The 26,997-nt window shown below is 46.0% G+C and overlaps 1 protein-coding gene across 3 annotated transcripts in view; it reads left to right on the top strand.

Annotated features, from left to right (window-relative positions):
* Positions 1-26,997, top strand: part of LOC140396161 (A disintegrin and metalloproteinase with thrombospondin motifs 20) — a 529,969-nt gene that overhangs the window by 442,669 nt on the left and 60,303 nt on the right. For all 3 annotated transcript variants that reach the window (XM_072484409.1, XM_072484408.1, XM_072484410.1), the window contains one exon: positions 1,208-1,375. In XM_072484409.1, coding sequence (XP_072340510.1) covers positions 1,208-1,375 — 168 coding nt within the window. The remainder of the gene's footprint in view (positions 1-1,207; positions 1,376-26,997) is intronic.

Below are 26,997 nucleotides of genomic sequence, written 5' to 3'. Positions count from 1 at the left end.
GAGCCGGTGCAGACTCGATGGGCCGAATGGCCTCCTTCTGCACTGTAAATTCTATGATAATTCTATGATCTTCGCAACCCATGCAGGCCAACCTTCGTGATCCATGCCGCCCGAACTTCACGACCCACCATGTTTGCCTATCTTTAATGTGAGGGCTGAGCCTGCTTGGTCCGCACGATCTCACTTTGTCATTCATTGTTAAATTTCCACTATGGACTTCAGCTGATAATAAAAGTTCTTACTGTATCCGTCAAAAAAATCAAAAGGTTTGTCCTTGAACTGCTCATGCTTACTCTTCAAATGCCTTTAAAATTTTAAGGGTTTTAATCTTTCATTTGCCAGTACTTCCGTGTATATAACGCACATGAGCTTTGCATCCAGATTTGCATTGGCACAATTAATAAACGAATACCTCAAGAAATCATTTTTATACTGCTTTAATCCTGATTTCAGCTTCTTAATGGGTTATTCACCAGAGGCCCTGGTGCTCACACCAGCACTGCTAGCAGCTACAAAATGGAGGAATCCCTCTCATGCCTAGAGCACGTGACGTCAGTTATGGGTGCGTGAGCTGCTCTCTGCTGCCGCCTTTGGAGAGAAGTCCATCAATTTTTTGAAAGAATCTGCTCCTGGGTCAGCATGCTGACAGCAGGAGTAGGCAGTCTGCCTCGCTGGGCTCCAGGCCTGCGCACTGCTCAGGGGGCACGCATTAGCGGGACTCCGGCAATCGGAAAGCCGGTTGCGGCCGGCAATTTTAAAAGGTGATTGTGGCTGTTGGGCACTTCTTACCTCGATCGTGAAGGGCTCGACTGATGGCCCGCGATCCTCCTTTGGGTGGATCGCGACCCTGTGTTTGAAAATGACTGGGTAATCACTTGTCACTACTGGCTGAAGATAGCTGAGAATGCATCAGCTTTGTATTTTGTACAAAGATGCTCAGGCAGATTACTTACTAATGACGGCTTTTATTTTGAGATTTGTGTATCAGCTTGATATAAAAAGTCATAATGTACATTCCAGCAGGCATTTTACTTTTGAATTCATTCCAATGTAGTTTCATTACAGAGACATGGAAGGCAAATATGCTGTAACTTTTCTAATCTGATAAGTGTGCATTTTTGTTTCCTTACAGTTAGTGAGACATAACATCTAAAGGAATGTGTAGCTATGGGTTGTTAGAATCTAACCTCTTGTGCTTTGTTCCTAGTGTTCTGTATCCTGTGGCAAGGGCACCAAGCAACGGGATGTCTACTGCATTGATATGCGGCAAGAACCTGCGGATAACAAGCACTGTCATCACTTGAAGAAGCCTCGAATATATAAACAGTGCAGAGCAGGCCGATGTCCATCCTGGAAAGCTACTCGATGGAAGGAGGTATGATCTAATGCAATTCTTTTTTTTTATTCAGAGTACCCAATTAATTTTTTTTCAATTAAGGGGCAATTTAGCGTGGCCAATCCACCTACACTACACATCTTTGGGTTGTGGGGCAAAACCCACGCAAACACGGGGAGAATGTGCAAACTCCACACGGACAGTGACCCAGAGCCGGGATCGAATCTGGGCCTCGGCGCCGTGAAGCAGCAGTGCTAACCACTGCACCACCGATCTAAGCAATTCTAAACCTTTTTAAAAACATTTTAAAATTAATTTATGGAATGTGGGTGTCGCTGGCTAGGCCAGCATTTAAGCGTTTATTGCCTATCCCTAATTACCCTTGAGCAGGTGGTGGTGAGCTGCCTTCTTGAACCACTGCAGTCCCTGGGGTGTAGGTACACCCATTGTGCTCTTGGGGAGGGAGTTTCAGGATTTTGACTCAGCGACAATGAAGGAACTCAATATATTTCCAAGTCAGGATGGTGAGTGACTTAGAGGGAAACTTCCAGGTGGTGGTGTTTCCATATATATGCTGCTCTTGTACTTCTAGGTGTTAGTGGTCAAAAGTTTGGAAGGTGCTGTCTAAGGAACCTTGGTGAGTTCCTGCAGTGCATCTTGTAGATGGTATACACGGCTACCACTGTTTGCCGGTGTTGGAGAGTTTGAATCCTTGTGGAAGGGATAACAATCAAGTGGACTGCTTTGTCCTGGATGGTGTTAAGCTTCTTGAGTGGTGTTGGAGCTGCACTCATCCAGGCAAGTAGAGAATATTCCATTACACTCCTGACTTGTCCTTATATATGGTGGACAGGCTTTTGGCAGTCAGGAGGCGAGTTACTCACCGCAGGATTCCTAGCCTTTGACCTACTCTGGCAAGCACAATAATTATGTGGCTAGTCCAGTTCAGTTTATGGTTGATGGTCACCCTCCAGGATGTTGATAGTGGTTTCAGCAATGATAATGCCATTGAATGTCAAGGAGCGATGGTTAGATCCTTTCTTATTGGAGATGATCATTGCCTGGCAGTTGTGTGGCGCGAATGTTACTTGCCACTTGTCAGCCCAAGCCGTGTCCAGGTCTTGCTGCATTTGCACGTGGACTGCTACAGTATCTGAGGAGCCGCGAATGATACTGAACATTGTACAGTCATCAGCAAACATCCCCACTTCTGACCTTGTGATAGAAGGGAGGCCATTGATGAAGCAGCTGAAGTTGGTTGGGCCTACGAGTAATTTTAGACTTATTATTTTATTATTTAACGCTATTATTTTCTTGGGGCTGACGGGGCAGAGGGGATGGTGGTAATAATGAAATCCCATTCAATCTATATCTGGCTGCCAGCGAGGACCAGTACTTGACTGCTGCAAGTATTATATTATCCATACTTGAATATGTTCCAATAATTGCAAATACTTCAAATCCTCAAACGTGACAAGGCCCACTCTAGATTCCAAGATTCTCATAGATGAGGGAAGGATATTTAGCTCATCTTGATGATTCACCTAGAAAGGCCCTCTACCCCACCTCTATTGACATCAGTCCCTATCTTTTACTAATTTTAACCCGTGCCCTTTGTCCTGCTCACACAGTTTAATTTAAATCAGTTTTCTGTATTATTTCCTATCTCAATATCTCAAAGTTCACATCTCGCGTGCTTCCTTACCAGGCTGATGATCTAGATTTCTCCAGCCAGTCATTATAATTTATACCCTCCACATCAAGGGGTAGCCTCTAGATTTTTCGCTTCATTGCTTCTAATGTGTGTGTCATAGTGTTACAATCCCCAAAGAGACTGATAATTTTTAAACAGAGATGGATTTCCCCAAACGACCAATGGAAATAACCGAAGGACAAGGGGCGCGATTCTCCCAAAGGGAAACAAAGCCCCGACGCCAGAGTGAAAACTGGAGTGTTTCACTCCAGCCCCCTATTCTCCCGCCCCCGCGGGGCTATGAGCGGGGTCGCTTATTTTACGCGCGCTGGGCCTTGGCGCCGCGTAAAAAGTGGCGCCGCATAAATGACGCGGCGGGCAGCGCGTAAATGAAGTCACCCGCGCACGGTTGTCGTCCTCCCCAAGGCCGCCCCGCAAGAAGATGGCGGATGGATCTTGCGGGGCGGCGGAGGAAAGGAGAATAGCGGGGGTATCGGAGAATCACCGTCGTGAGTGTCTCGGGTGATTCCCCGGCTCGCGCGGCGCAGAACTCGACCGAGCCGTTCTCGCTGGTTGGGAGAATGGCGGGACGCCGTCGGACCGGCGTCACGCGATATAATGGCACAGCCAGCGATTCTCCCAACCGGCGCGGCCTCCGAGAATCGCGCCCAAGATTTCCCATTTTAAGACTTTTACTGTAACAAACAAACTAAATTCAACAAAATCAAACATTACTTAATAAACAACTAATACATCAAACTAAAGGGAAGGTGCTTCCACATTATTTAAGTAATGCAATTGAGCTATGTCTTATAACCCCTTTAGCTGCACCACACTTCTAATGGATGTGTAGTGTTAAAATAGTAAGTCTAAAGTCATTCCTGGCTCTCCAGCAAACTCACTTCTATATGTCACGCTAGGTCAAAATTTACAGTGCACTTCAAAGGTTGTTCAACTTAGCCTGAGTCTTTCAGATCTGACTTTCACCAGCAAAGGTTGCCTCAATGATTCCTTTTTTCCTGAAATCTCTAATTGTTTCTGTCCTCTTCCATTCAAATAGAAAACCAACTCTCACAAGCATCCTGTTTGTTTATTAATACAAAACAATCCTTCTTTGCTTTTCATACCTGCATTGCCTCTCTTATTTCTTGCTCTGTGTCTCACAAAGCAGTGGTCCCTTTACTGTGAGTCAATGTGGAAAGGTGTGGAAATTGTCACATGGTATTTCAATAGGTTTCTGTTTAAGTTTCTCTTCCATTGTGTCCAGATCACATATCTCTGAGATGGGATGATTCTAAAATTCCCAATTTAATCTTATGTTAAAGAAGACATTTTAACATTTTACATATTTAGGAACTACAGTTTTTTTTTAGCTGTGACTCTTCAAAGCATCCACTGGAGTCCCCATAATGGACCAGATTTCAGCGCAATGGCAAAATTGGCAAATCCATCATCATCTCACCATTGGTAACCGTAGTGATCTGTATATCTGTACATACATCTGCACACACACCAGGGACTGCAGATAGATGTAACAGCCACACCATCACTAGAGGGCATCAGAGACAGGTATAAAGGGTCCAACCCAAAGTAGGATCTGCCTCTTTCAGAAGCACAGGGCTAATGAGCAGCAGCACACACAGACAGCTCAGCATAGGCAGCTTACCTTAGCTTCACTGGTTATACCTCTTGACTGTTATATATAGTTAAGCTCTGGAAACAGAACAAACCTATTGAATAAAGTATTTGTATTAACTGGAAGTCTACAATCTTTATTCAGACTTAGAGAATAACATATGATACCAGGAGCGATTTCAGAAAGCTAGCTAGACACCAGCAAGAGAAGAAAAACTTTAAAACGGATATTCGACTGTGGAAGACTTTGCAGCAAATGGATCCTCGATGACTAACTGATTCGATGGAACTTGCTGGAACTCCATGGCAGCTGGAAACAGCCAGTAATTTCAGTTATAACTGGAAAATGTTTGAACAGCTGTTCCAAATATTTATTACAGCTAATGATTTAAGCACTGCCTCTGATGCAACGAAAATAGCCCTACTACTCTCAACAGGAGGGCATGAAGCTAGAGAAATCTATAATTGTTTTAATTACTTTGAAGGTGAGGACAACACCAAATTAGAAGTTAAACTCAGAAAATGCGATGAACGCTGTAACAGTCCGTCTGGTGAGATGCTGGAAAGATTTAACTCTTGTCAGAGAAACGGAAGGCCCATCTCTGATTTTATTATAAATCTCAAGTTAATACCACTGTGATTATGCTGATTTCAGAGACACTGTGATAATGCATCAATTAATTTCTGGACTAGCTGATAAAAATTTGAGGGAAGAACTTTCACAAAATAAGTATCTAACTCTAGAAATCGCTATACAAAAATTCCTTGTTATGAACAAAAACAAAATCAATACTTTGAGTCTCTACAAACACAGAATTATCAGTTAGAAAACAAAATCGGTAAAAATGGCGCGAACACTCACCTCGATGCGGAGACAGGGTTGAATCGGAGGAAGTCGGAGGTTCTGAGCGGTGGCCATCATGAGAAGGGAGCCGAACATGCGCAATTGTGAAAAGAGCGCACAGTACAGGAAACACGGAGTGCGCATGGGCAATCGAATCCTACACATGACGCCATGAGCGTCATGCCATCAGAGGACCAGGACCACACCCACTTAAAAGGGAAATGCACGAAAATGAACAAAAAGAAATTTAAAGCTGCAAAACCCAATTTTCTTGCCTCAAAAGACAGAATAATGTCCAAACCTACACCAGCAGTTGAAAATAACTTTCACAACACCCTGGAATAAGCAGTTAGCACCGCCCTAGAAGATGATATGGTCCTTGTAGACTACGACTCAGACAGATTTCATCTTGGGAGATGGCTACCCCAGTACCAAATCCGAACCGCAACTAGAGGTGTTGTACCGTGAAGACCCCGACGATGGATTCTTCGGATTGGGCAATCTTCAGCCCAGCATATATGACATCCCGACTCGTGAGTGCAGGATTATGCTGTGGCCTGACGCCAAGAAACAGAGAGTGGTCCACGCATCATGAAGGGTCCCAGCCACCACACAAGAAGATGATTTGTTCATTGAACTTGAAGAGAACGATCACAACTCCGAAACAAAAAGCGATGATTTGTCCATCGAGCAATACACACAATATTACTCAGACATGGCTAAATTATTCAGAGATCCTGATCACAGCATCAGCAACACGGTTGAAAAGCTCAATATGACTCTTCTCATGGTAGATGAATTCAATACCATGGTGCCGTGGCAGACCGTCGATACATTGGATGACAGCAATACTCAAGATGAAGACGACACCACACAGAGAGCACAGAACAACTCCATTGAGAGCACAGATCGACTCTACAGCGAGAACACTGCACGATACCACAAAGAGAGCGATGACAGACTCCACAGAGAGAGCAATGAAGGACTCCACAAAGAGAGCGACACAAGCCTCCACAAAGAGAGCGATGCAAGCCTCCACAAAGAGAGCGACGCAAGCCTCTACAAAGAGAGTGACGCAAGCCTCCACAGTCAGCTTGGTGACATACTCAAAAATGGAAGCAAGCAAATACTCCATAGCGAATGCCATGCATGTACAAGACCATGAAGATCTATCAAGCTTATTTGAGCCACCAGAAGAAGACACAATGTCTACCCATTGTATGTGACACAAGTGATGAAGAAATCACAATTCTCATACAGGATGTGCAGGATCACAGCGAGACTGACATATCTCAGCTCGTCTGCACAGAAGCGCTCAATAATCAGAGGACGGCCACCCATGAGTCCAGAGAGACCACGTCAATAGAAATCCTGAAGATTTTGACTCCAGAAGAGGAGCACCAAGAGTCCAGAGAGACCACGAAAATAGAAATCTTGAAGATTTTGACTCCAGAAAAGGAGCTCAAAGAGATCACAGATGATTCAAATGAACCTGAAATGACTCCAGAAGAGGAGCACCAAGAAATCAATGATAATTCAAGTGACCCTGAAATGACTGCAAAAGAGGAGCTTGGAGAACTCAATGATAATTCAAGTGAACCTGAAATGACTCCAAAAGAGAAGCACCTAGAAATCAATGATGATTCAAGAGAACCAGAAATGACTCTAGAAGAGGAGTTCTAAGTAAGCAAAGAAGAGGAATCGAATCCACCACAAATGACTGATGTCACCAACATCAATGCAACATCAGATCATTCTCACAATTCTCAAGATGAAACACTCAATGTAGCAGATATCACAAAGGACACTGACACCAATAACTATGACAATGAATCAAATAATCCACATGGCACACTCATTGAGCGCAACAAGAACAACAAAAACCACAAGAAGCACAGCAGAAGCAAGAACAACAACATGCAGCGCAACAAGAACGACAAAAGCAACAAGAAGCATCCCAGAAACAACAAGTATGACAAGAAAAAGAACAGGAATAAAAGCAAAAACAATGAAAACAGAATCAACAAGCACAACAAAAAGAACAACAAGAACGATAACAACAAGAACGCCAACAAAAACAACCAAAACAGGAACAACAAAAACACCAAGACGACAACGAAAACAACAAAGACAGAAATGACAGAAACAACAACAATGAAACACCGACCTGTACAACATGGTACAACTCTGCACGTGAAGGACAATGCCACAGCACACTGCGAAGCAATGACAAGACTACAAACATGCCATGGCATGATAAAGAATCTCACGAATTGACATCTGCTCCAGAACAAACAAGCAAAACAGCTTTCACGAACGATGACGTACAGAATCAAAACCACAAACACAGGAAAAAGTCGAGGTCAGACAACAGTGCGACACAGAGTCGCTACCCACAATCAAATGGAACAGGGGGAAATGTGTCCACATCATTAAACGACTCATCAGCAAAGCAGCCGAGTCACGTTCCGACATCAACCTAGCTCTGTTATCGTACCGAGCAACCCCATTGAGCTCAGGACTGTTGCCAGCGCAAATGCTCTTCGGCAGAGACATCCAGACAACCCTACCGGCAAAGCAATTCCGAGACCCCGGTAACACACCGGTTCTCGACGACATGCGGGCACTATGCTCCAAACAAAAACTATACTACGATCAACATGCGATCCCACTCAAGCCACTGACAATAGGTGACACCATCAGAATCAGGGACCCAGAAGGCAGATGGTCTGAGTCAGCCACGGTGATCAGGCAGGAGGGTACATTGTCAAATCGTCTGCGAGAGTATTTATTTGCCGTAACCGCTGGGATCTATTAGAGATTCGACCTACAACGCCAGTATTTCCCACACTGGACTTGACCAAGTCCATTTGTCCACAGGATGTTCCTCGCCACACAACGCCAGACAGTACTCTTGATGACATCAAACCATCATCCCTACTACCAGCGTTAAGATGCTCCAGCAGAAGCCGTAAGGCACCCGACCGGCTAGATTTGTAACGACACTTCAACACACGCACAAGATGAATATGGACATTTCTCACAATGGACTCACAACACAGTCAATTGTTTCTGTATTACTTTTATAATTTTCACAGTGTGCAAATGGCGGAGGGTTTGCAAGCAAAAATCAGTCTCTTCATTATCGATCCCGCAGTAGACCTGTGCCAGCAACCATCATATCACCAACACCCGAAACATGGGGTGCAATCCAATGGCTCCACCCGAAAAGCAGCTCGCTGTGGCACACCTGGCTTTGCTCATTGGATCTACCCGGCTCGCTACGGCTTGTGAGATAACACAATCTCGTGAGATGTTGCGATGTAACATTGTGGGCGGGATCACCTTTTGGCGAATCTGCATATTAAAGCAAGATGGTTAGTCTCACTTTACTGTGCAGATTCCCGAGGTACCTGAGGCTTTGAGATTAATCGCTTTGCCTCAGAAACCTCGGGCGAGTGCCGTTTGGTATTGGTCTCCACAAACATGGACCAGACGGAACGGCACTCATGAGGGTCTCCCAGGGGATCAGAGGCCCCAAGCTGCATGCCCAGGTGACACTGCTGGTGCCATCTGAGCACCCTGGCAGTGCCCCTGTTCCTGCTGTTGTCAAGGGTGTTTTGTGTTGTTTGCCAGCTGTGCTGCCGGGGAACCCACCCGAGGGAGGGGGAGGGGGATGGTTTACCATTGGCGGGACCAGAAAATCCTGTCAGCAGGACGGGTCAGAAAATTCCCACTCTTAAGTATCCAAAGGCTTCCTACTTAAGTGCAAAATTTCCTTTCTGCGCCGTTTTATGTTTGTCTATCTGCTTGACGATATTTTAGTCCTGTTAAGACTGACCTTCCTTTTAATTAAGAGTTGGGAGCTGATAGTGCAAGTTCACACAACATATTGTTCTGTATAATCATGTATAACATTATTTTAATGAGCTTTTTGAAGTGCTTCGTCCATCAATACTTTCTTGATTCACTTTTTCATTTCTTCTTCCACCCACCATTGCCCATTTGTATTTTGAACACAACCCTGTTTTATTTGCTTTTTATTCTCACCGGATGCATTGTTATGTTCACCAGAAATACTTGTTGCTTTCTCAGTTGGGTCTATTCCTTGCATTTTTAATAGGTTCCACCAGAGCTGTTTTCAATTTCATTTTGGCGTTGAATTTTTAATTCATTTACAACCAACCTGTATTGGGACTCCTCGCCAATTCAAGCACTGAAAAAATAATTCTAAAATTGATTTAATTCTTACATATTACCAAGATATTGGAAACATTCACACATTTATAATAACCAGGTTTGAATTCATTTGGTCTCTTTGGCTTCCTGGTTGTGCTTTAATCCCACTAAACTGTTCAAAGGAATTTCATTTCTGACTCGAAACCTCCCCAACCGCCGGTGAGCTACCCTTTTCTAATTTAATTAAATCTAGCTACTTCTGTTTAAAAGGTGCAACTGGTGACCTTCATGCAATCATAACAAGATCTCCCTCCCCCTCAGCCATCAGAACGGAGAGGCCTAGGGAGTGTTTTATGATCCTTGAGACTCCCCATTAGTGAAACGACAACCAAAAGGCATAGGTGGGAGAAGAGGACAGGGGCAGCTGTATTTTGGATGGAGTTGATAAAATATCTACCACGCATGCCAAGAACAATTGAACCATTCCCAGAGCTTATGTAGAGTGGAGCGTGGGAGACCGAATGAACTATACCAAGGAGTCCGATTTGAATACGTTAGTGAGTATGGAGGTAGAGTCAGGTTTGGTGGGGTTGGATAGCTGGGGTGTGAGATTGGTTGCATGGCATACACCTCAGCCAGTAACAGAAGAAATAGTGTATGTTGTACAATGGGAAGCCCTGATGAAATTGAAAGTTACTCTCAAAGACTTCAGATTCAAAATCAAGTGGTCCATCCAGCTTATTTTAAAACAAAACCTTTCTACAATACTTGATCTAGGTTTGGTGATACGGAATATCGGATATATGTTATTTTTTTTAATGAATTTACGGGATGTGGGCGCCAGGAACTAGGCCAGCATTTATTGCCCATCCCTAGGTGCCCTTCTGAAGGTGGTGGGGAGCTGCCTTCTTGAACTGCTGCAGTCCATGTGGTGTGGGTACACACACGGTGCTGTTAGGGAGGGAATTCCAGCATTTTGATCCAGAAACAGTGAAGTAACGAGGATATGTTTCCAAGTCAGGATGGCGAGTGATTGAAGGGGGGATTTCCGTGGTGATGGTGCTTCCATGCATCTGCTGCTCCTGTCCTTCTAAATGGTAATGGTCGTGTGTTTTGAGGGTGCTTTCTAAGGAACCTTGGATAGTTCCTGGAGTACATCTTCTAGATGGTACACACGGCTGGCACTGTTCATCAGTGGTGGAGGGATTACATATTTGTGGAAGGGGTAGTAATCAGTGGGCTGCTTTGTCCTGGATGGTGTTGAGCTTCTTGAGTGTTGTTGGACTACTCCTAAAGGCAAGTTGATCACACTCCTGACTTGTGCTTTTTAGACAGTGGACAGGCATTTGGGGTGTGAGGAGTTGCGTTACTCGTCGCAAGATTCCTAGACTTTAACCTGCTATGGTAGCCACAGTATTGAAACGGCTAGTCCAGTTCACTTTCTGGTCAGTGGTAACGCCCGAGAATGCTTGGTCACGTAGAATGTCATATGTAATATATGTCGTGGAGATGCCGGCGTTGGACTGGGGTGAGCACAGTAAGAACATAGAACATAGAACATTACAGCGCAGTACAGGCCCTTCGGCCCTCAATGTTGCACCGACCTGTGAAACCACTCTAAAGATCATCTACACTATTCCCTTATCGTCCATATGTCTATCCAATGACCATTTGAATGCCCTTAGTGTTGGCGAGTCCACTACTGTTGCAGGCTGGGCATTCTACGCCCTTACTACTCTCTGAGTAAAGAACCTATCTCTGACATCTGTCCTATATCTATCTCCCCTCAATTTAAAGGTATGTCCCCTCGTGCTAGACATCACCATCCGAGGAAAAAGGCTCTCGCTGTCCACCCTATCTAATCCTCTGATCATCTTGTATGCCTCAATTAAGTCACCTCTTAACCGCACCAGAGTTTTGTGCAGCTGCAACATGACCTCATGGCTCCGAAACTCAATCCCTCTACCAATAAAAGCTAACACAAGTACGCCTTCTTAACAACCCTCTCAACCTGGGTGGCAACTTTCATGGATCTATGTACATGGACACCGAGATCTCTCTGCTCATCCACACTGCCAAGAATTTTACCATTAGTCCAGTACTCTGTCTTCCTGTTATTCCTTCCAAAATGAATCACCTCACACTTTTTTGCATTAAACTCCCTTTGCCACCTCTCAGCCCAGTGCTGCAGCTTATCTATGTCCCTCTGTAACTTGTAACATCCTTCTGCACTGTCCACAACTCCACCGACCTTAGTGTCATCTGCAAATTTACTCACCCATCCTTCTACGCCCTCCTCCAGGTCATTTATAAAAATGACAAACAGCAGTGGCCCCAAAACAGATCCTTGTGGTACACCACTAGTAACTGGACTCCAGTCTGAACATTTCCCATCAACCACCACCCTTTGTCTTCTTCCAGCTAGCCAATTTCGGATCCAAACAGCTAAATCACCCTGAATCCCATGCCTCTGTATTTTCTGCAGTCGCCTACCGTGGAGAACCTTATCAAACGCTTTGCTGAAATCCATATACACCACATCAACTGCTTTACCCTCATCCACCTGTTTGGTCACCTTCTCAAAGAACTCAATAAGGTTTGTGAGGCACGACCTACCCTTCACAAAACCGTGTTGACTATCGCTAATCAAATTATTCCTTTCCAGATGATTATACATCCTATCTCTTATAAACCTTTCCAAGATTTTGCCCACAACAGAAGTAAGGCTCACTGGTCTATAGTTACTGGGGTTGTCTCTACTCCCCTTCTTGAACAAGGGGACAACATTTGCTACCCTCCAATCTTCTGGCACTATCCCTGTAGACAAAGATGCCTTAAAGATCAAAGCCAAAGGCTCAGTAATCTCCTCCCTAGCTTCCCAGAGAATCCTAGGATATATCCAATCCGGCCCAGGGGACTTATCTATTTTCACACCTTCCAGAATTGCTGACACCTCCTCCTTATGAACCTCAAGCCCTTCTAGTCTACTAGCCTGAATCTCAGTATTCTCCTCGACAACATTGTCTTTTTCCTGTGTGAATACTGACGAAAAATATTCATTTAGCACCTCTCCTATCTCCTTGGACTCCACGCACAACTTCCCACTACTGTCCTTGACTGGCCCTACTCTTACCCTAGTCATTCTTTTATTCCTGACATATCTATAGAAAGCTTTAGGGTTATCCTTGTTTCGACCTGCCAAAGACTTCTCATGTCCCCTCCTGGCTCTTCTTAGCTCTCTCTTTAGGTCCTTCCTAGCTAACTTGTAACTCTCGAGCGCCCTAACTGAACCTTCATGTCTCATCTTTACATAAGCCTCCTTCTTCCTCTTGACAAATGTTTCGACTGCTTTAGTAAACCACGGTTCCCTTGCTCGACCACTTCCTCCCTGCCTGACAGGTACATACTTATCAAGGACACGCAGTAGCTGTTCCTTGAACAAGCTCCACATTTCCATTGTGCCCATCCCCTGCAGTTTTCCTCTCAATCCGATGCATCCTAAGTCTTGCCTCATCGCATCATAATTGCCTTTCCCCCAGATATAACTCTTGCCCTGCGGTATATACCTATCCCTTTCCATCACTAAAGTAAACTTAATCGAATTGTGGTCACAATCACCAAAGTGCTCACCTACATCCAAATCTAATACCTGTCCTGGTTCATTAACCAGTACCAAATCCAATATGGCCTGACCTCTCGATGGCCTAACTACATACTGTGTCAGGAAACCCTCCTGCACACATTGGACAAAAACGGATCCATCTGAAGTACTCGAACTATAGCGTTTCCAGTCAATATTTGGAAAGTTAAAGTCCCCCATAACAACTACCCTGTTGCTTTCGTTCCTATCCAGAATCATCTTTGCAATCCTTTCCTCTACATCTCTGGAACTTTTGGGAGTCCTATAGAAAACCCCTAACAGGGTGACCTCTCCTTTCCTGTTCCTAACCTCAGCCCATACTACCTCAGTAGACGAGTCCTCATCAAACGTCCTTTCTGCCACCCTAATACTGTCGTTGACTTTAAACCACCTTCCTGCCTGCCGGTACACTCCTGCAACTTTGAAACCTTACTCGTGACCTCACTACTCTCAACCTCCTGTATACTGGAGCTACAATTCAGGTTCCCAAGCCCCTGCTGAACCAGTTTAAACCCTCCCGAAGAGCATTAGCAAATTTCCCCCCCACCCCCAGGATATTGGTACACCTCTGGTCCAGGTATAGACCATCCCGTTTGTAGAGGTTCCACCGACCCCAGTATGAGCCCCAATTATCCAGAAATCTGAAACCCTCCCTCCTGCACCATCCCTGTAGCCACGTGTTCAACTCCCCTCTCTCCCTATTCCTGTCTCGCTAGCACGTGGCACGGGTAACAACCCAGAGGTAATAACTCTGTTTGTCCTAGATCTAAGTTTCCACCCTAGCTCCCCGAATTCCTGCCTTACATCCCTATCCCTACCTATGTCGTTGGTACCTATGTGGACCACGACTTGGGGCTGCACCCCCTCCCACTTAAGGATACCGAAAACACGATCCGAGACATCATGCACCCTGGCACCTGGGAGGCAACACACCAACTGCGAGTCTCTCTTGTTCCCACAGAATCTCCTATCTATCCCCCTAACTATGGAGTCTCCAATCACTAATGCTCTACTCCTCTTCCCCCTTCCCTTCTGGGCAACAGGGACAGACTCTGTGCCAGAGACCTGTACCCCATGGCTTACCCCTTGTAAATTCCCCCCCCCCCCCCAACAGTATCCAAAGCGCTATACTTGTTACTAAGAGGAACAACCACAGGGGATCCCTGTACTGACTGCTTCCTCCCAGCTCCTCTCACCATCACCCATCTATCTTTATGCTTTGGAGTAACTACATCCCTGAAGCTTCTATCTATGACCACCTTTGCCTCCCGAATGATCCGAAATTCATCCATCTCCAGCTCCCGAACATGGTTTCTGTGGAGCTGGACTTCTGTGCACTTCCCACAGATGAAATCAGCAGGGACACTGACGGCGTCCCTCACCTCAAACATTCTGCAGGAGGAACATTGCACTACCTTCCCTGCCATCCTCTCTGGATAAAAAAGAAAAAGAAAGAAAGAGCTTACCTGTTATTCACTCCCCTTCTCAGCAAGCACTCACTCAGCAGCCTCTGCACACCGCACGATAACACCTGAGGGAAAATAAAAGAAAGACTACTTACCAGTCACTTGACAACAGCTCCTCCACAAACCAACTTCCAAGTTAGGGTGACCTCAATGGATATATGCAAATTTCTCCCGCAACAGCCAATCAGCAGCTCTGCTCTACTGCCCTCTGCTGGATGCTTGTCTTCAGTTGAACAGCTAGGGACTCTTGCACAGGTACACCTTCAAGTTAGGGTGACCACAATGGACGTCTGCAAATTTCCCCCTCAACAGCCAATCAGCAGCTCTGCTCTACTGCCCTCTGCTGGATGCTTGTCTTCACTTGAACAGCTAGGGACTCTTGCACAGGTACACCTTCAAGTTAGGGTGACCACAATGAACGTATGCAAATTTCCCCCGCAACAGCCAATCAGCAGCTCTGCTCTACTGCCTTCTGCTGGATGCTTGTCTTCACTTGAACAGCTTGGGACTCTTGCACAGGTACACCTTCAAGTTAGGGTGACCACAACGGACGTATGCAAATTCCCCCCGCAACAGCCAATCAGCAGCTCCGCTCTACTGCCCTCTGCTGGATGCTTGTCTTCACTTGAAGAGCTAGGGTCTCTTGCACAGGTACACCTTCAAGTTAGGGTGACCACAATGGACGCCTGCAAATTTCCCCCGCAACAGCCAATCAGCAGCTCTGCTCTACTGCCCTCTGCTGGATGCTTGTCTTCACTTGAACAGCTATGGACTCTTGCATAGGTACACCTTCAAGTTAGGGTGACCACAATGAACGTATGCAAATTTCCCCCACAACAGCCAATCAGCAGCTCTGCTCTACTACACTCTGCTGGATGCTTGTCTTCACTTGAACAGCTAGGGACTCTTGCACAGGTACACCTTCAAGTTAGGGTGACCACAATGGACGTCTGCAAATTCCCCCCGCAACAGCCAATCAGCATCTCTGCTCTACTGGATGCTTGTCTTCACTTGAACAGCTAGGGACACTTGCACAGGTACACCTTCAAGTTAGGGTGACCACAATGAACGTATGCAAATTTCCCCCGCAACAGCCAATCAGCAGCTCTGCTCTACTGCCTTCTGCTGGATGCTTGTCTTCACTTGAACAGCTAGGGACTCTTGCACAGGTACACCTTCAAGTTAGGGTGACCACAACAGACATATGCAAATTTCCCCCGCAACAGCCAATCAGCAGCTCTGCTCTACTGCCCTCTGCTGGATGCTTGTCTTCACTTGAACAGCTAGGGACTCTTGCACAGGTACACCTTCAAGTTAGGGTGACCACAATGGACGTCTGCAAATTCCCCCCGCAACAGCCAATCAGCAGCTCCGCTCTACTGCCCTCTGCTGGATGCTTGTCTTCACTTGAAGAGCTAGGGTCTCTTGCACAGGTACACCTTCAAGTTAGGGTGACCACAACGGACGTATGCAAATTTCCCCCACAACAGCCAATCAGCAACTCCACTCTTCTGCCCTCTTCTGGATGTAAGAAGTCTTACAACACCAGGTTAAAGTCCAACAGGTTTGTTTCAAACACTAGCTTTCGGAGCACTGCTCCGTCCTCAGGTGAATGAAGAGGTATGTTCCAGAAACATATATATAGACAAATTCAAAGATGCAAGACAATTATTAGAATGCAAGGATTTGCAGTTACTTAAGTGTTTACACATCCAGAGGTAGGGTTAACCCCAGGTTAAAGAGGTGTGAATTGTCTCAAGCCAGGACAGTTGGTAGGATTTTGCAAGCCCAGGCCAGATGGTGGGGGAATGAATGTAATGCGACATGAATCCCAGGTCCCGGTTGAGGCTGCACTCATGTGTGCGGAACTTGGCTATAAGTTTCTGCTCGGCGATTCTGCGTTGTCGCGCGTCCTGAAGGCTGCCTTGTAGAACGCTTACCCGGAGATCAGAGGCTGAATGCCCTTGACTGCTGAAGTGTTCCCCGACTGGAAGGCAACATTCCTGCCTGATGATGTCCGTTCATTCGTTGTCGCAGCGTCTGTATGGTCTTGCCAATGTACCACGCTTCAGGACATCTTTACCTGCAGCGTATAAGGTAGACAACGTTGGCCGAGTCGCACGAGTATGTACCGCGTACCTGGTGGATGGTGTTCTCACGTATAATGGTGGTATCCATGTTGATGATCTGGCACGTCTTGCAGAGATTGCCATGGCAGGGTTGTGTGGTGTCGTGGTCGCTATTCTGAAGGCTGGGTAGTTTGCTGCAAACAATGGTTTGTTTGAGGTTGCGCGGTTGTTTGAAGGAAAGTAGTGGGGGTGTGGGGATGACCTTGGCAAGATGTTCATCTTCATCGATGACGTGTTGAAGGCTGCGAAGAAGATGTTGTAGTTTCTCCGCTCTGGGAAAGTACTGGACGACGAAGGGTACTCTGTCGGTTGTATCCCGTATTTGTCTTCTGAGGAGGTCGGGGCGTTTATTTGCTGCGGTGCGTTGGAACTGTCGATCGATGAGGCGAGCACCATATCCCGTTCGTACGAGGGCGTCTTTCAGTGTCTGTAGATGGCTGTTACGCTCCTCCTCGTCTGAGCAGATCCTGTGTATACTGAGGGCTTGTCCATAGGGGATGGCTTCTTTAATGTGTTTAGGGTGGAAGCTGGAGAAGTGGAGCATCATGAGGTTATCCGTGGGCTTGCGGTAAAGCAAAGTGCTGAGGTGACCGTCCTTGATGGAGATGAGTGTGTCCAAGAATGCAACTGATTTTGGAGAGTAGTCCATGGTGAGTCTGATGGTGGGATGGAACTCATTGATGTCATCGTGTAGTCGTTTCAGTGATTCTTCGCCAAGGGTCCAAAGGAAAAAAATGTCATCGATGTATCTGGTGTATAACATCGGTTGAAGGTCCTGTGCGGTGAGGAGGTCTTATTCAAACTTGTGCATGAAGATGTTGGCAAATTGAGGGTGCAAATTTGGTCCCCGTGGCTGTTCCGTGCGTCTGGATGAAGAACTTGTTGTCGAAGGTGATGACGTTGTGATCCAGAATGAAGCGGATGAGTTGCAGAATTGCGTCTGGAGATTGGCAGTTGTCGGTGTTGAACACTGAGGCTGTTGCAGCAATGCCATCGTGATGGGGGATGCTGGTGTAGAGTGCCGAGACGTCCATTGTGACGAGGAATGTTCCTGGTTCAACTGGTCCATGGGTGCTGAGTTTCTGTAGGGGGTCCGTCGTGTCGCGACAGAAGCTGGGCGTACCTTGTACAATATGTTTCAAGATGCCCTCGATGTAGCCAGAGAGGTTCTCACACAGGGTCCCATTGCCTGAAACGATAGAACGGCCTGGTGTATTGGCCCTGTGTGTTTTCGGGAGGCAGTAGAGATCTCCAATGCGGGGAGTACATGGGATGAGAGCACGTAGGGTCTTGATCAGTCTGTTGAGTTGGTGGGTGTGTTCCTTGGTCGGAGCTGCGGGTAACTGTCTGCAGTGTTCCTGGTTGTTGAGTTGTCAGTATACTTCATTGCAGTAGTCCGTTCTGTTCAGTATGATGGTGGCCCCTCCTTTGTCTGCTGGTTTGATGATGATGTTGCGGTTGGTCTTGAGAGCGCGGATGGCATTGCGTTGTGCTTGGGTGATGTTCAGGGCTATCTTGTGAATGCGACTGATAAATCTGGCATTGACGCGACTCCTGACGGCTTGAGCATACATGTCGAGTCTAGGGCAGCGGCCTTCCGGAGGGGTCTAATTCGACTCTTTCCTCTTCGGTTGCCGCACCGCAGATCTCTCGGTCTGCTGTTCCAGTTCATTGGTAGTCTCCTTGGGTTCGCTGTCGGCCTCTTGTGGTCTGTGGAAGAATTCCCGGAGCCTCATTCGCCTGATGAATTCCTCCGTGTCTGCCGCGAGACTGATGGGGTCCATTTTGGTGGTGGTGCAGAAATTGAGCCCTCTGCTGAGGACTTCGATTTTGTCTGGTTGAAGGGTGTAGTCCGACAAGTTGACAATAGATTTCCCTGCATTGTTTTCTACTGTAGTACCATGGGTTACTTGGTTGCTGCTGGTGGTGATGCTGAGTTTCTCAAGCTTCCTGTTCTTGGTATGCATATAGGTGGCATAGTATCGTTGTCTCATTAATTTGGCGGTGTTCCGCAGCTGGTCTGCTGCGTCCTGAGCGCAAGTTGAGAATATGGCCTCTATCTTGGTTTCCAGGTTGCGTCGTCTGCTGTAGAGCTGGCATACGAGGTGGTTGAGGAGTGTGAGAGAGGTGCGACGGCAGCGTCTCTCAGCGTAGTCTGTGTTGCAGGTCGACTTGAGGGGGTTTATGATCTGTAGCCCTTTCGGGATCTTGTCTGCCAATCTCCAGACGCAATTCTGCAACTCATCCGCTTCATTCTGGATCACAATGTCTTCACCTTCGACAACAAGTTCTTCATCCAGACGCACGGAACAGCCATGGGGACCAAATTTGCACCTCAATAGGCCAAGATCTTCATGCATAAGTTTGAACAAGACCTCCTCACCGCACAGGACCTTCAACCGACGTTATACACCAGATACATCGATGACATTTTTTTCCTTTGGACCCACAGCGAAGAATCACTGAAACGACTACATGATGACATCAATAAGTTCCATCCCACCATCAGACTCACCATGGACTACTCTCCAAAATCAGTTGCATTCTTGGACACACTCAGCTCCATCAAGGACGGTCACCTTTGCACTTCGCTTTACCACAAGCCCACGGATAACCTCATGATGCTCCACTTCTCCAGCTTCCACCCTAAACACACTAAAGAAGCCATCCCCAATGGACAAGCCCTCCATATACACAGGATCTGCTCAGACGAAGAGGAGCATAACAGACATCTACAGACACTGAAAGATGCCCTCGTACGTACGGGATATGGCACTCGACTCATCGATCGTCAGTTCCAACGCGCCGCAGCAAAAAAACGCACCGACCTCCTCAGAAGACAAATACGGGACGCAACCGACAGAGTACCCTTCGGCGTCCAGTACTTTCCCGGAGCGGAGAAACTACAACATCTTCTTCGCAGCCTTCACACGGCTTCGATGAAGATGAACACCTTGCCAAGGTCATACCCACACCCCCACTACCTGCCTTCAAACAACCGCGCAACCTCAAACAAACCATTGTTTGCAGCAAACTACCTAGCCTTCAGAATAGCGACCACGACACCACACAACCCTGCCATGGCAATCTCTGCAAGACATGCCACCCATCAGGTACACGGTACATACTCGTGCGACTCAGCCAACGTTGTCTACCTCATACGCTGCAGGAAAGGATGTCCTGAAGCATGGTACATTGGCGAGACCATGCAGACGCTGCGACAACGAATGAACGGACATCGCGCGACAATCACCAGGCAGGAATGTTCCCTTCCAGTCGGGGAACAGTTCAGCAGTCAAGGGCATTCAGTCTCTGATCTCCGGGTAAGCGTTCTCCAAGGCGGCCTTCAGGATGCGCGACAACGCAGAATCGCCGAGCAGAAACTTATAGCCAAGTTCCGCACACATGAGTGCGGCCTCAACCGGGACCTGGGATTCATGTCGCATTACATTCATACCCCACCATCTGGCCTGGGCTTGCAAAATCCTACCAACTGTCCTGGCTTGAGACAATTCACACCTCTTTAACCTGGGGTTACCCCTATCTCTGGATATGTAAACACTTAATTAACTGCAAATGCTCGCATTCTAAGCATTGTCTTGCATCTTTGAATTTGTCTATATATATGTTTCTGGAACATACCTCTTCATTCACCTGAGGAAGGAGCAGTGCTCCGAAAGCTAGTGTTTGAAACAAACCTGTTGGACTTTAACCTGGTGTTGTAAGACTTCTTACTATATATAATATAGACTTGGTGATCGAGAATCTCATATATATAATACAGGTTTGGTAATTATGCAGTTTGGGAATTATGTACCAAATCTAAAGCACTGCATCCAACTCCCTGGGAAAACATATTGCATACAAAGTACAGCTTGGTTAGATACAAACACTATTCAGTCTTGTGATCTGAAATACTTTTGAACCATACATGTCATCTTCAGTTGAGGGGTGTTGACGATGGGCACACCTACTAACCTTCTGAGCCTCTTGGATCAGTACCAGCTGTTCTGGATTCTACCTTTAAGTACTAAATAATGACGCTGATCCAGCCTTTTATGAACTGCTTAACATGATTAAGGGCAGGATTTTTTAATTTTCCAGAAAGCTTTTAATCAGTTGGGTTGGTTCCCCTGAAACCAACACTTGTAAAAACAAACTCCACAGAAATTACCGCTGTTTTTTTCCCGTCCTGATCTTGGATTATAATCTCTCTAATTCAATCCATTCCCATTTCAGTTTCGGTAGGTCCCGTGCAATGCTCGTAAATACATGTCTACTTAAAAAAACCCTAATGAACATTTTATTGTATTTGAAGGGAGAACAGCTAAAATCGTGAATATTCTACGCATTAGATGTGATCATCTTTCACGAGAAGGTTGGTTAGATCATGACGATAAAGCGTGTATAGATTGTATGGTCACCCCCCTGAAAATATTTCAGTCGTGAAGATTAAACATGTCATTAATCCGAGATTCAGAACCCATTTCTTTCTTGAATGGAGGGGGTGAAGTTCATGCAAATTGTTTAACTCTGTTTACCTCTGAATCCCATGGCTTGAACTCGTTGAAAATGTATCCACATGTCAACCAAATGCCAAGATGGGCTCTTGCTGAATTGCATCTTTGTAATTGATCCATAAAGGTTGTCCCAGTGAATCTAATGTGTGCTGTTTGTTTTAAGGGGCCACAAATAATAAAATAAATAAAATGTAAAGTCCAAATTTCAATAGAACCAAAAGGAAACTTAGGAAACTAATGTAACTGAATGTGTCCATTAGAAACTCTGGGCTCGATCAAACGGCCTCGTCGCGCCCGAATCAGTGACGCGATGAGGCTTCACTCGAGATTTACTGACATCTAATCCTATTCTCGCCCTCGCTGGCCACGATCGGGATATAGCAGTTTGACTTGCTAAAATATGTTGGGCCCAATATTCCCGAGGTCCGGGAACAAACACCAGTGCCTGGAAGACTTTACTGTGGCGCCATTAGGACTGGTCTGCACAAATATGGTCCAGGCGTAACAGCACCTGGGGAGGGATCTCCCAGGACATCAGAGGCCCGGATGGTTGGATTCTGGGCAGGCTGGTACCCTGCTACTCCTGCTGCCACCCAGGCACCTTGGCCAGCCTGGATCAGCCAGGAAACCCAGGTGGCACTACCAGGCTGGCAGGGGCACTGCCAGGTGGCAGTGCCAATGTGCCCAGGTCTCAGGTTGTCCATGTCAGGGATCGGGCCCGAGTGTGCCCTGCCCTTATGAGGTGGGGTTCGTGGACCCCCGAACAGGTAGGTTGGGGCGTTAGGGGGGTCCAGAGATTGAGGTGGGGATGCTGAGGAGGTTCGAGAGATCAGGGTGGCATTTAAAAATAGCATCCGATCTCTTCCTACACTGACGAGCCTCGCTGAGGCTAAAAGTAAAACCAGAGGCACGTTTGATAGAGGGGCAGCGGCAAGAAACACCCTGCTAAACGCACCCACAACTGTTAAATCCCACCCTCTATTCCCTGCAGTGCCCACCAGTCAGAGAAGGCCTTAATGAGCAATGCATACTCCAATCAAGTGCAGATGATCTATTTTTGCTAATGATGCTGTTTTATATTTAATGCTGCATTACTGCAGAAGCACTGCTCATTTGAAGAGAGGATTTTGTTTAGGTCAGTGGAACTTGAAGTGAATCCATATTTCAAATTGAAATCTTTGAAAAGAAAATGGTCAGATTTATTTTTAAATACAAAAATCCTGAAGTGCACAAACTGATCTACCAGCCTCCGAGATAAAGATGTTTCAGATGAGACCTGTCACCGGAACAGACTGAACAGACAGTGTGCCTGTCAACTCGGCGCCTCAGAGAAGTGTTAAACGTTGAAGGAGAACTTTGAATTCTGTGGAGTTACCAATAATGTAGCACTACAACTTGGGCAAGAGACCAGCAGAAGCTCTGAGAAATGGTGTGAATGGCGTGATACCAGTGCTTGACTCACAGTTTCTGGGCCATTTACTTTGGGTGGAGAGAGGATGCAGAACACACCTGTGTATCCCTCTGATACATCCCACGAAATAAGAAGCATCTTCTATCTGTATTGTGCAGGTAACTTTTGCCATATAATCCAATTAGAGCCAAGGAGACAATTTAATGGATAATATATTTGTAAAAGTGCAGCTACACTAATATGAATTATACAAATGTATAATTCAAACTTTATATTGGGAAGTATCAGAATTGTTTCTTTTTTTGATTGTTTTACGAAAATGTTTCAAAATGGTGATGAGAAAAAGAAATGAAATAGAAATTGCTGGAATTTCTCTTCATTTCCAGCAGCATCTGGCGGGAGAAATTGGGCCAGTTAGTGCTTTTGATAAAAAACCTGTTGTCAGACCACGCAAAGAAAAGCAAAATACAGAAATCCAATTGTGAAGTAGCAAGGCCCATTGTAAAAACAACGCGCTCATGTTTACTGAGAATAGGCATGCTGCCAACATCTGTGTAAAAAATTGTTTTGTGCCCTGCATTATTAAAATCATAAATCTCTATAAGAACCAAATAACCAAAATATTTTGCACTGTTCGAAGCACAGCAATTCCACCCTGCTTAATCTCTTGAGAATGCATTTTGTGTAATTAATTTTAAGTACTTTTTAATTTAAAAACAAAATCACATCACTCTATGCTTCTGTGCCATATATCTATGGAATGTGAACTGGAACAATTACTGAAGCTTGCTTGCTGTCAGTTTATTACATTGCAATTAGAACAAGGCAATAGACAAGAGACCATTTTCCCCCTTTTTATTGATCAATTCCACATTTCACCATATCTCTCAGCATTGATCCTCCTGAATTCAGTGTCAGAAGAAATGGATTATTGCGGACCATTTAAAAATAGTGGCTTTGCAATGCCTCATATTCCGCCCTTTCCAGCATTGAGATTCCAGCTCTTTATAAAATATCTCCATTCTAATTGGCAAGGTAGGTAGCCCAAATCTCTGGGGCATCAATATGGTCATGTGGGGAGGTGGTGGCGTAGCGATATTGTCACTGGATTAGTAATCCAGAAACCCAGAGTACTGCCCCGGGGTTCCCAGATTCAAATCCCGCCACTGCAGATGGTGAAATTTGAATTCAATAAAAATCTGGAATTAAAAACCTAGCGATAACCATGAAACCATTGTCGATTGTCATAAAAACCCATTTGGTTCACTAATGTCCTTTAGGGAAGGAAGTTTGTCCTCCTTACCCGGTCTGGCGTAACAAACGTAAATCCCTTAAATCTACTTTTGTTTCCCTAACAATTAGCAAGACAGCAAATGAAAGCTAAGGAGGTACTTGTTACATTTTATGGCAAGAAATAGGTTCCTTTTTCAGAGTACAACAGCTATTCAACATTTCCATCAAAATGCAATGTCCAAAATCTTAATGAATTTTGTTTTGACTTCAATCAATAATCATAGAATACTGTCATCATTCTGACAGACAAACTGGATAAGTACACTCTTCTTGAAAAGGTTTTGATTATCCCCTATAGATCTTACACAGAAACTAAAAAGACTGAAGTTGTATACTACTATAGCTGTAAAGAGTTGTGGAAAATTTCATAATTGTTGTATTTATATTTTAAGAATCTATTTTGAATGTAAGTGTTGTGGCAGGACTCCGTAACTTGGGAGCCAGTCCCAATATAGAGAGATGCCAGCTAATCTAATTGGTAGGTAGCAGTGTAGTCCCATTACTGCCACTGGGAGCAGTAGTCTCAATTCAGCCTACATACATCCCACTAATCTAAGTGTCAGGAGCACCAGGGCCAGCTATGTACATGGCTCCCATAGTGGGGACGAGTTGGAAAGGCTAGGAGGTGTATGGAGCACCTTGGCAACCCCTCCGATCAGGAAAGGGGGCCAAAGAGGGAGGCGCCCACCCACATCCCCACCTTTCTGGCCCAAGCAGGGTAACTTGCAGGGCTTCCCCTGTCCCGTCCTTGACTTCCTCCCACCAGTCTCAGAACTGTGGGCAGGCAGGAAGTGACCTTTGAATGGCCACTTAAGGTCCTCAATTGGGGCGAGGGCAGGTTGGCTGCCCGAGGCCCTGCCTGTCCTGCATAAAATACAGACCGGTCAGGGAGGGCAGGTAGGCATCGGGAAGGCCACCCCTGCAATTGTAAATGGCCACTCTGCCTGCAGACCCACCAGTGTAACTCCATAAAATTTCGCCATGGTAAAATATCCCAGGTTGCATCACGGGAGATCTGCCAGACAAAACTTCTCACCAAGCCATCGAGAGAAATATTATGACAGGTAACCAAAAGCTTGGTCAATGGTAGGTTTTAAGGTGACAAGGTGTCATATTAAGTTCAATGTCCAGTCAACAGAGAAACGAGACTGTCTTCTCACGAGTTTGTGTTGGATTCAAACTTGAGTCCCAGATTTGAGAGGGTAACACGGTCAAATACTCTGCCAATTCGTTTGCTTATCAAGCTCTTTCTTTTTAAAATTAGTTAGAATTTATTTTGCATTGCCACTATTCTCTAAGGTGCATTCTTCCAAAGGCTAATAAATTAATCAATTACATTATTAATTTTATGTCTAGTTTTGTAATTACAGTGTAAGTTAAATAGTATATACATGCTTATTTATACTTAAAATGTGGATGGCATTCCCGTTTAACTTAAATTCACTGAACTTCTGGTGGCGGCTATGGAGGAGTAAGTCGCACATTTGGTGGCTCCCGCTCTGGTCGGACTTTTGGACCTTTCCCCCGTTTTTCTACCGGACTTGAATTGTAAAACGGATGTTAGTGGCAATTGTTTACTGAATTCAGTGCATGGAGAGAAGGACTAGAAGTGTTCATAAGGGCAGAAACAAAAAGATAGAGAAGGCTTGGGCTATAGCTGCAACAGAAGACAGCATGGCGGAGGTTCGGACCTCTGGCTTGTCGACCCAGCAGTCTATGGAGCAGCTGATGCAAGTCATTCAGGAAGGCTTTGCTACACAGAAACGTGACTGCTTGGACCCGATAAAAGAGTCGCTTGAGCGGTGGGAACATAAATTGGACGCCCAGGATCGGGCGATCCAAAAGGTGGAGAAGGCACTGGCTGAGCAGGAGGAAATCAGACTGCGGTGGAGCTGGAGGTGCGAATGCTGAGGGACCAGCAGAAGAATCTCCTGGAGAAGGTGGAGGACCAAGAAAATAGGTCCCGCTAGCAGAACCTAAGAAACATCGGGCTCACAGAGGGGTCTGAAGGAACGGACGCTGGAGCATTCATCGCTGACATGTTTGGACTTTGCGAAAAAGAAAGGGCTGGTTTTGGTAAAAAGTTTCTCGTCTTGCGTTTCATGGAAGATGTTTGTGATGCCATTTGCATTGATTTGGAACCAGCGGTGGAGCTGAGTGAGTTATGGTTTTCATTTGCACTGTTGGGGGATGGAGGGGTGCTTGTTTTGATCTTGGTGTTTTTCGGTTGAGCAATTGTGTGGGAATTGCTTGATGTTGGAGTATGTTTGTATGAGCAGTGGTGAGGGTGGGGAGGGAACAATAGGTGGGAGACTATCTGGTGCTGGGGATGGGGGCGACCAAGCTAGCTGGGTGAGCTAGCTCTCAGAAGCGCAGTGGGGGGTGTGCATATGTTTGGTTTAGTAAAGGGGTTGGGTTACAGGATGTCGTTACTGGGGGGAAGGGGGTCGAATGTTCTGCTGACGAGGGAGGGACTTGGGCTGAGGGACAGAGAGGAGGTTGGGGGCGGGGGCTGCCTGGGGATGGACCGGTGGAGGTGTGGAGCACGGGCTGGTGGTGGACCTAAAAAAGGGGATGGCTGATTGGCGGAAGGGGAGCAATGAGCCCCCCCAACTAGGCTGATCACCTGAAATATTCGAGGGTTAAATCGGCTAGTCAAAAGGGCATGTGTGTTCGCGCATCTTAGGGGATTGAAGGCGGACGTGGTAAAGTTGCAGGAGACGCACCTTAGAGTAATGGACCAGGTTAGACTGAGGAAAGGCTGGGTCAGTCAGGTCTTTCACTCGGGACTAGATTCAAAGACTAAAGGGATCCCGATCCTGATCAATAAGCGGGTGGTGTTTGAGGCGGG

Source organism: Scyliorhinus torazame, chromosome 19 (assembly GCF_047496885.1).
Source record: "Scyliorhinus torazame isolate Kashiwa2021f chromosome 19, sScyTor2.1, whole genome shotgun sequence".
Lineage (NCBI taxonomy): Eukaryota > Metazoa > Chordata > Chondrichthyes > Carcharhiniformes > Scyliorhinidae > Scyliorhinus > Scyliorhinus torazame.
This window is presented reverse-complemented; position numbering and strand designations above follow the sequence as displayed.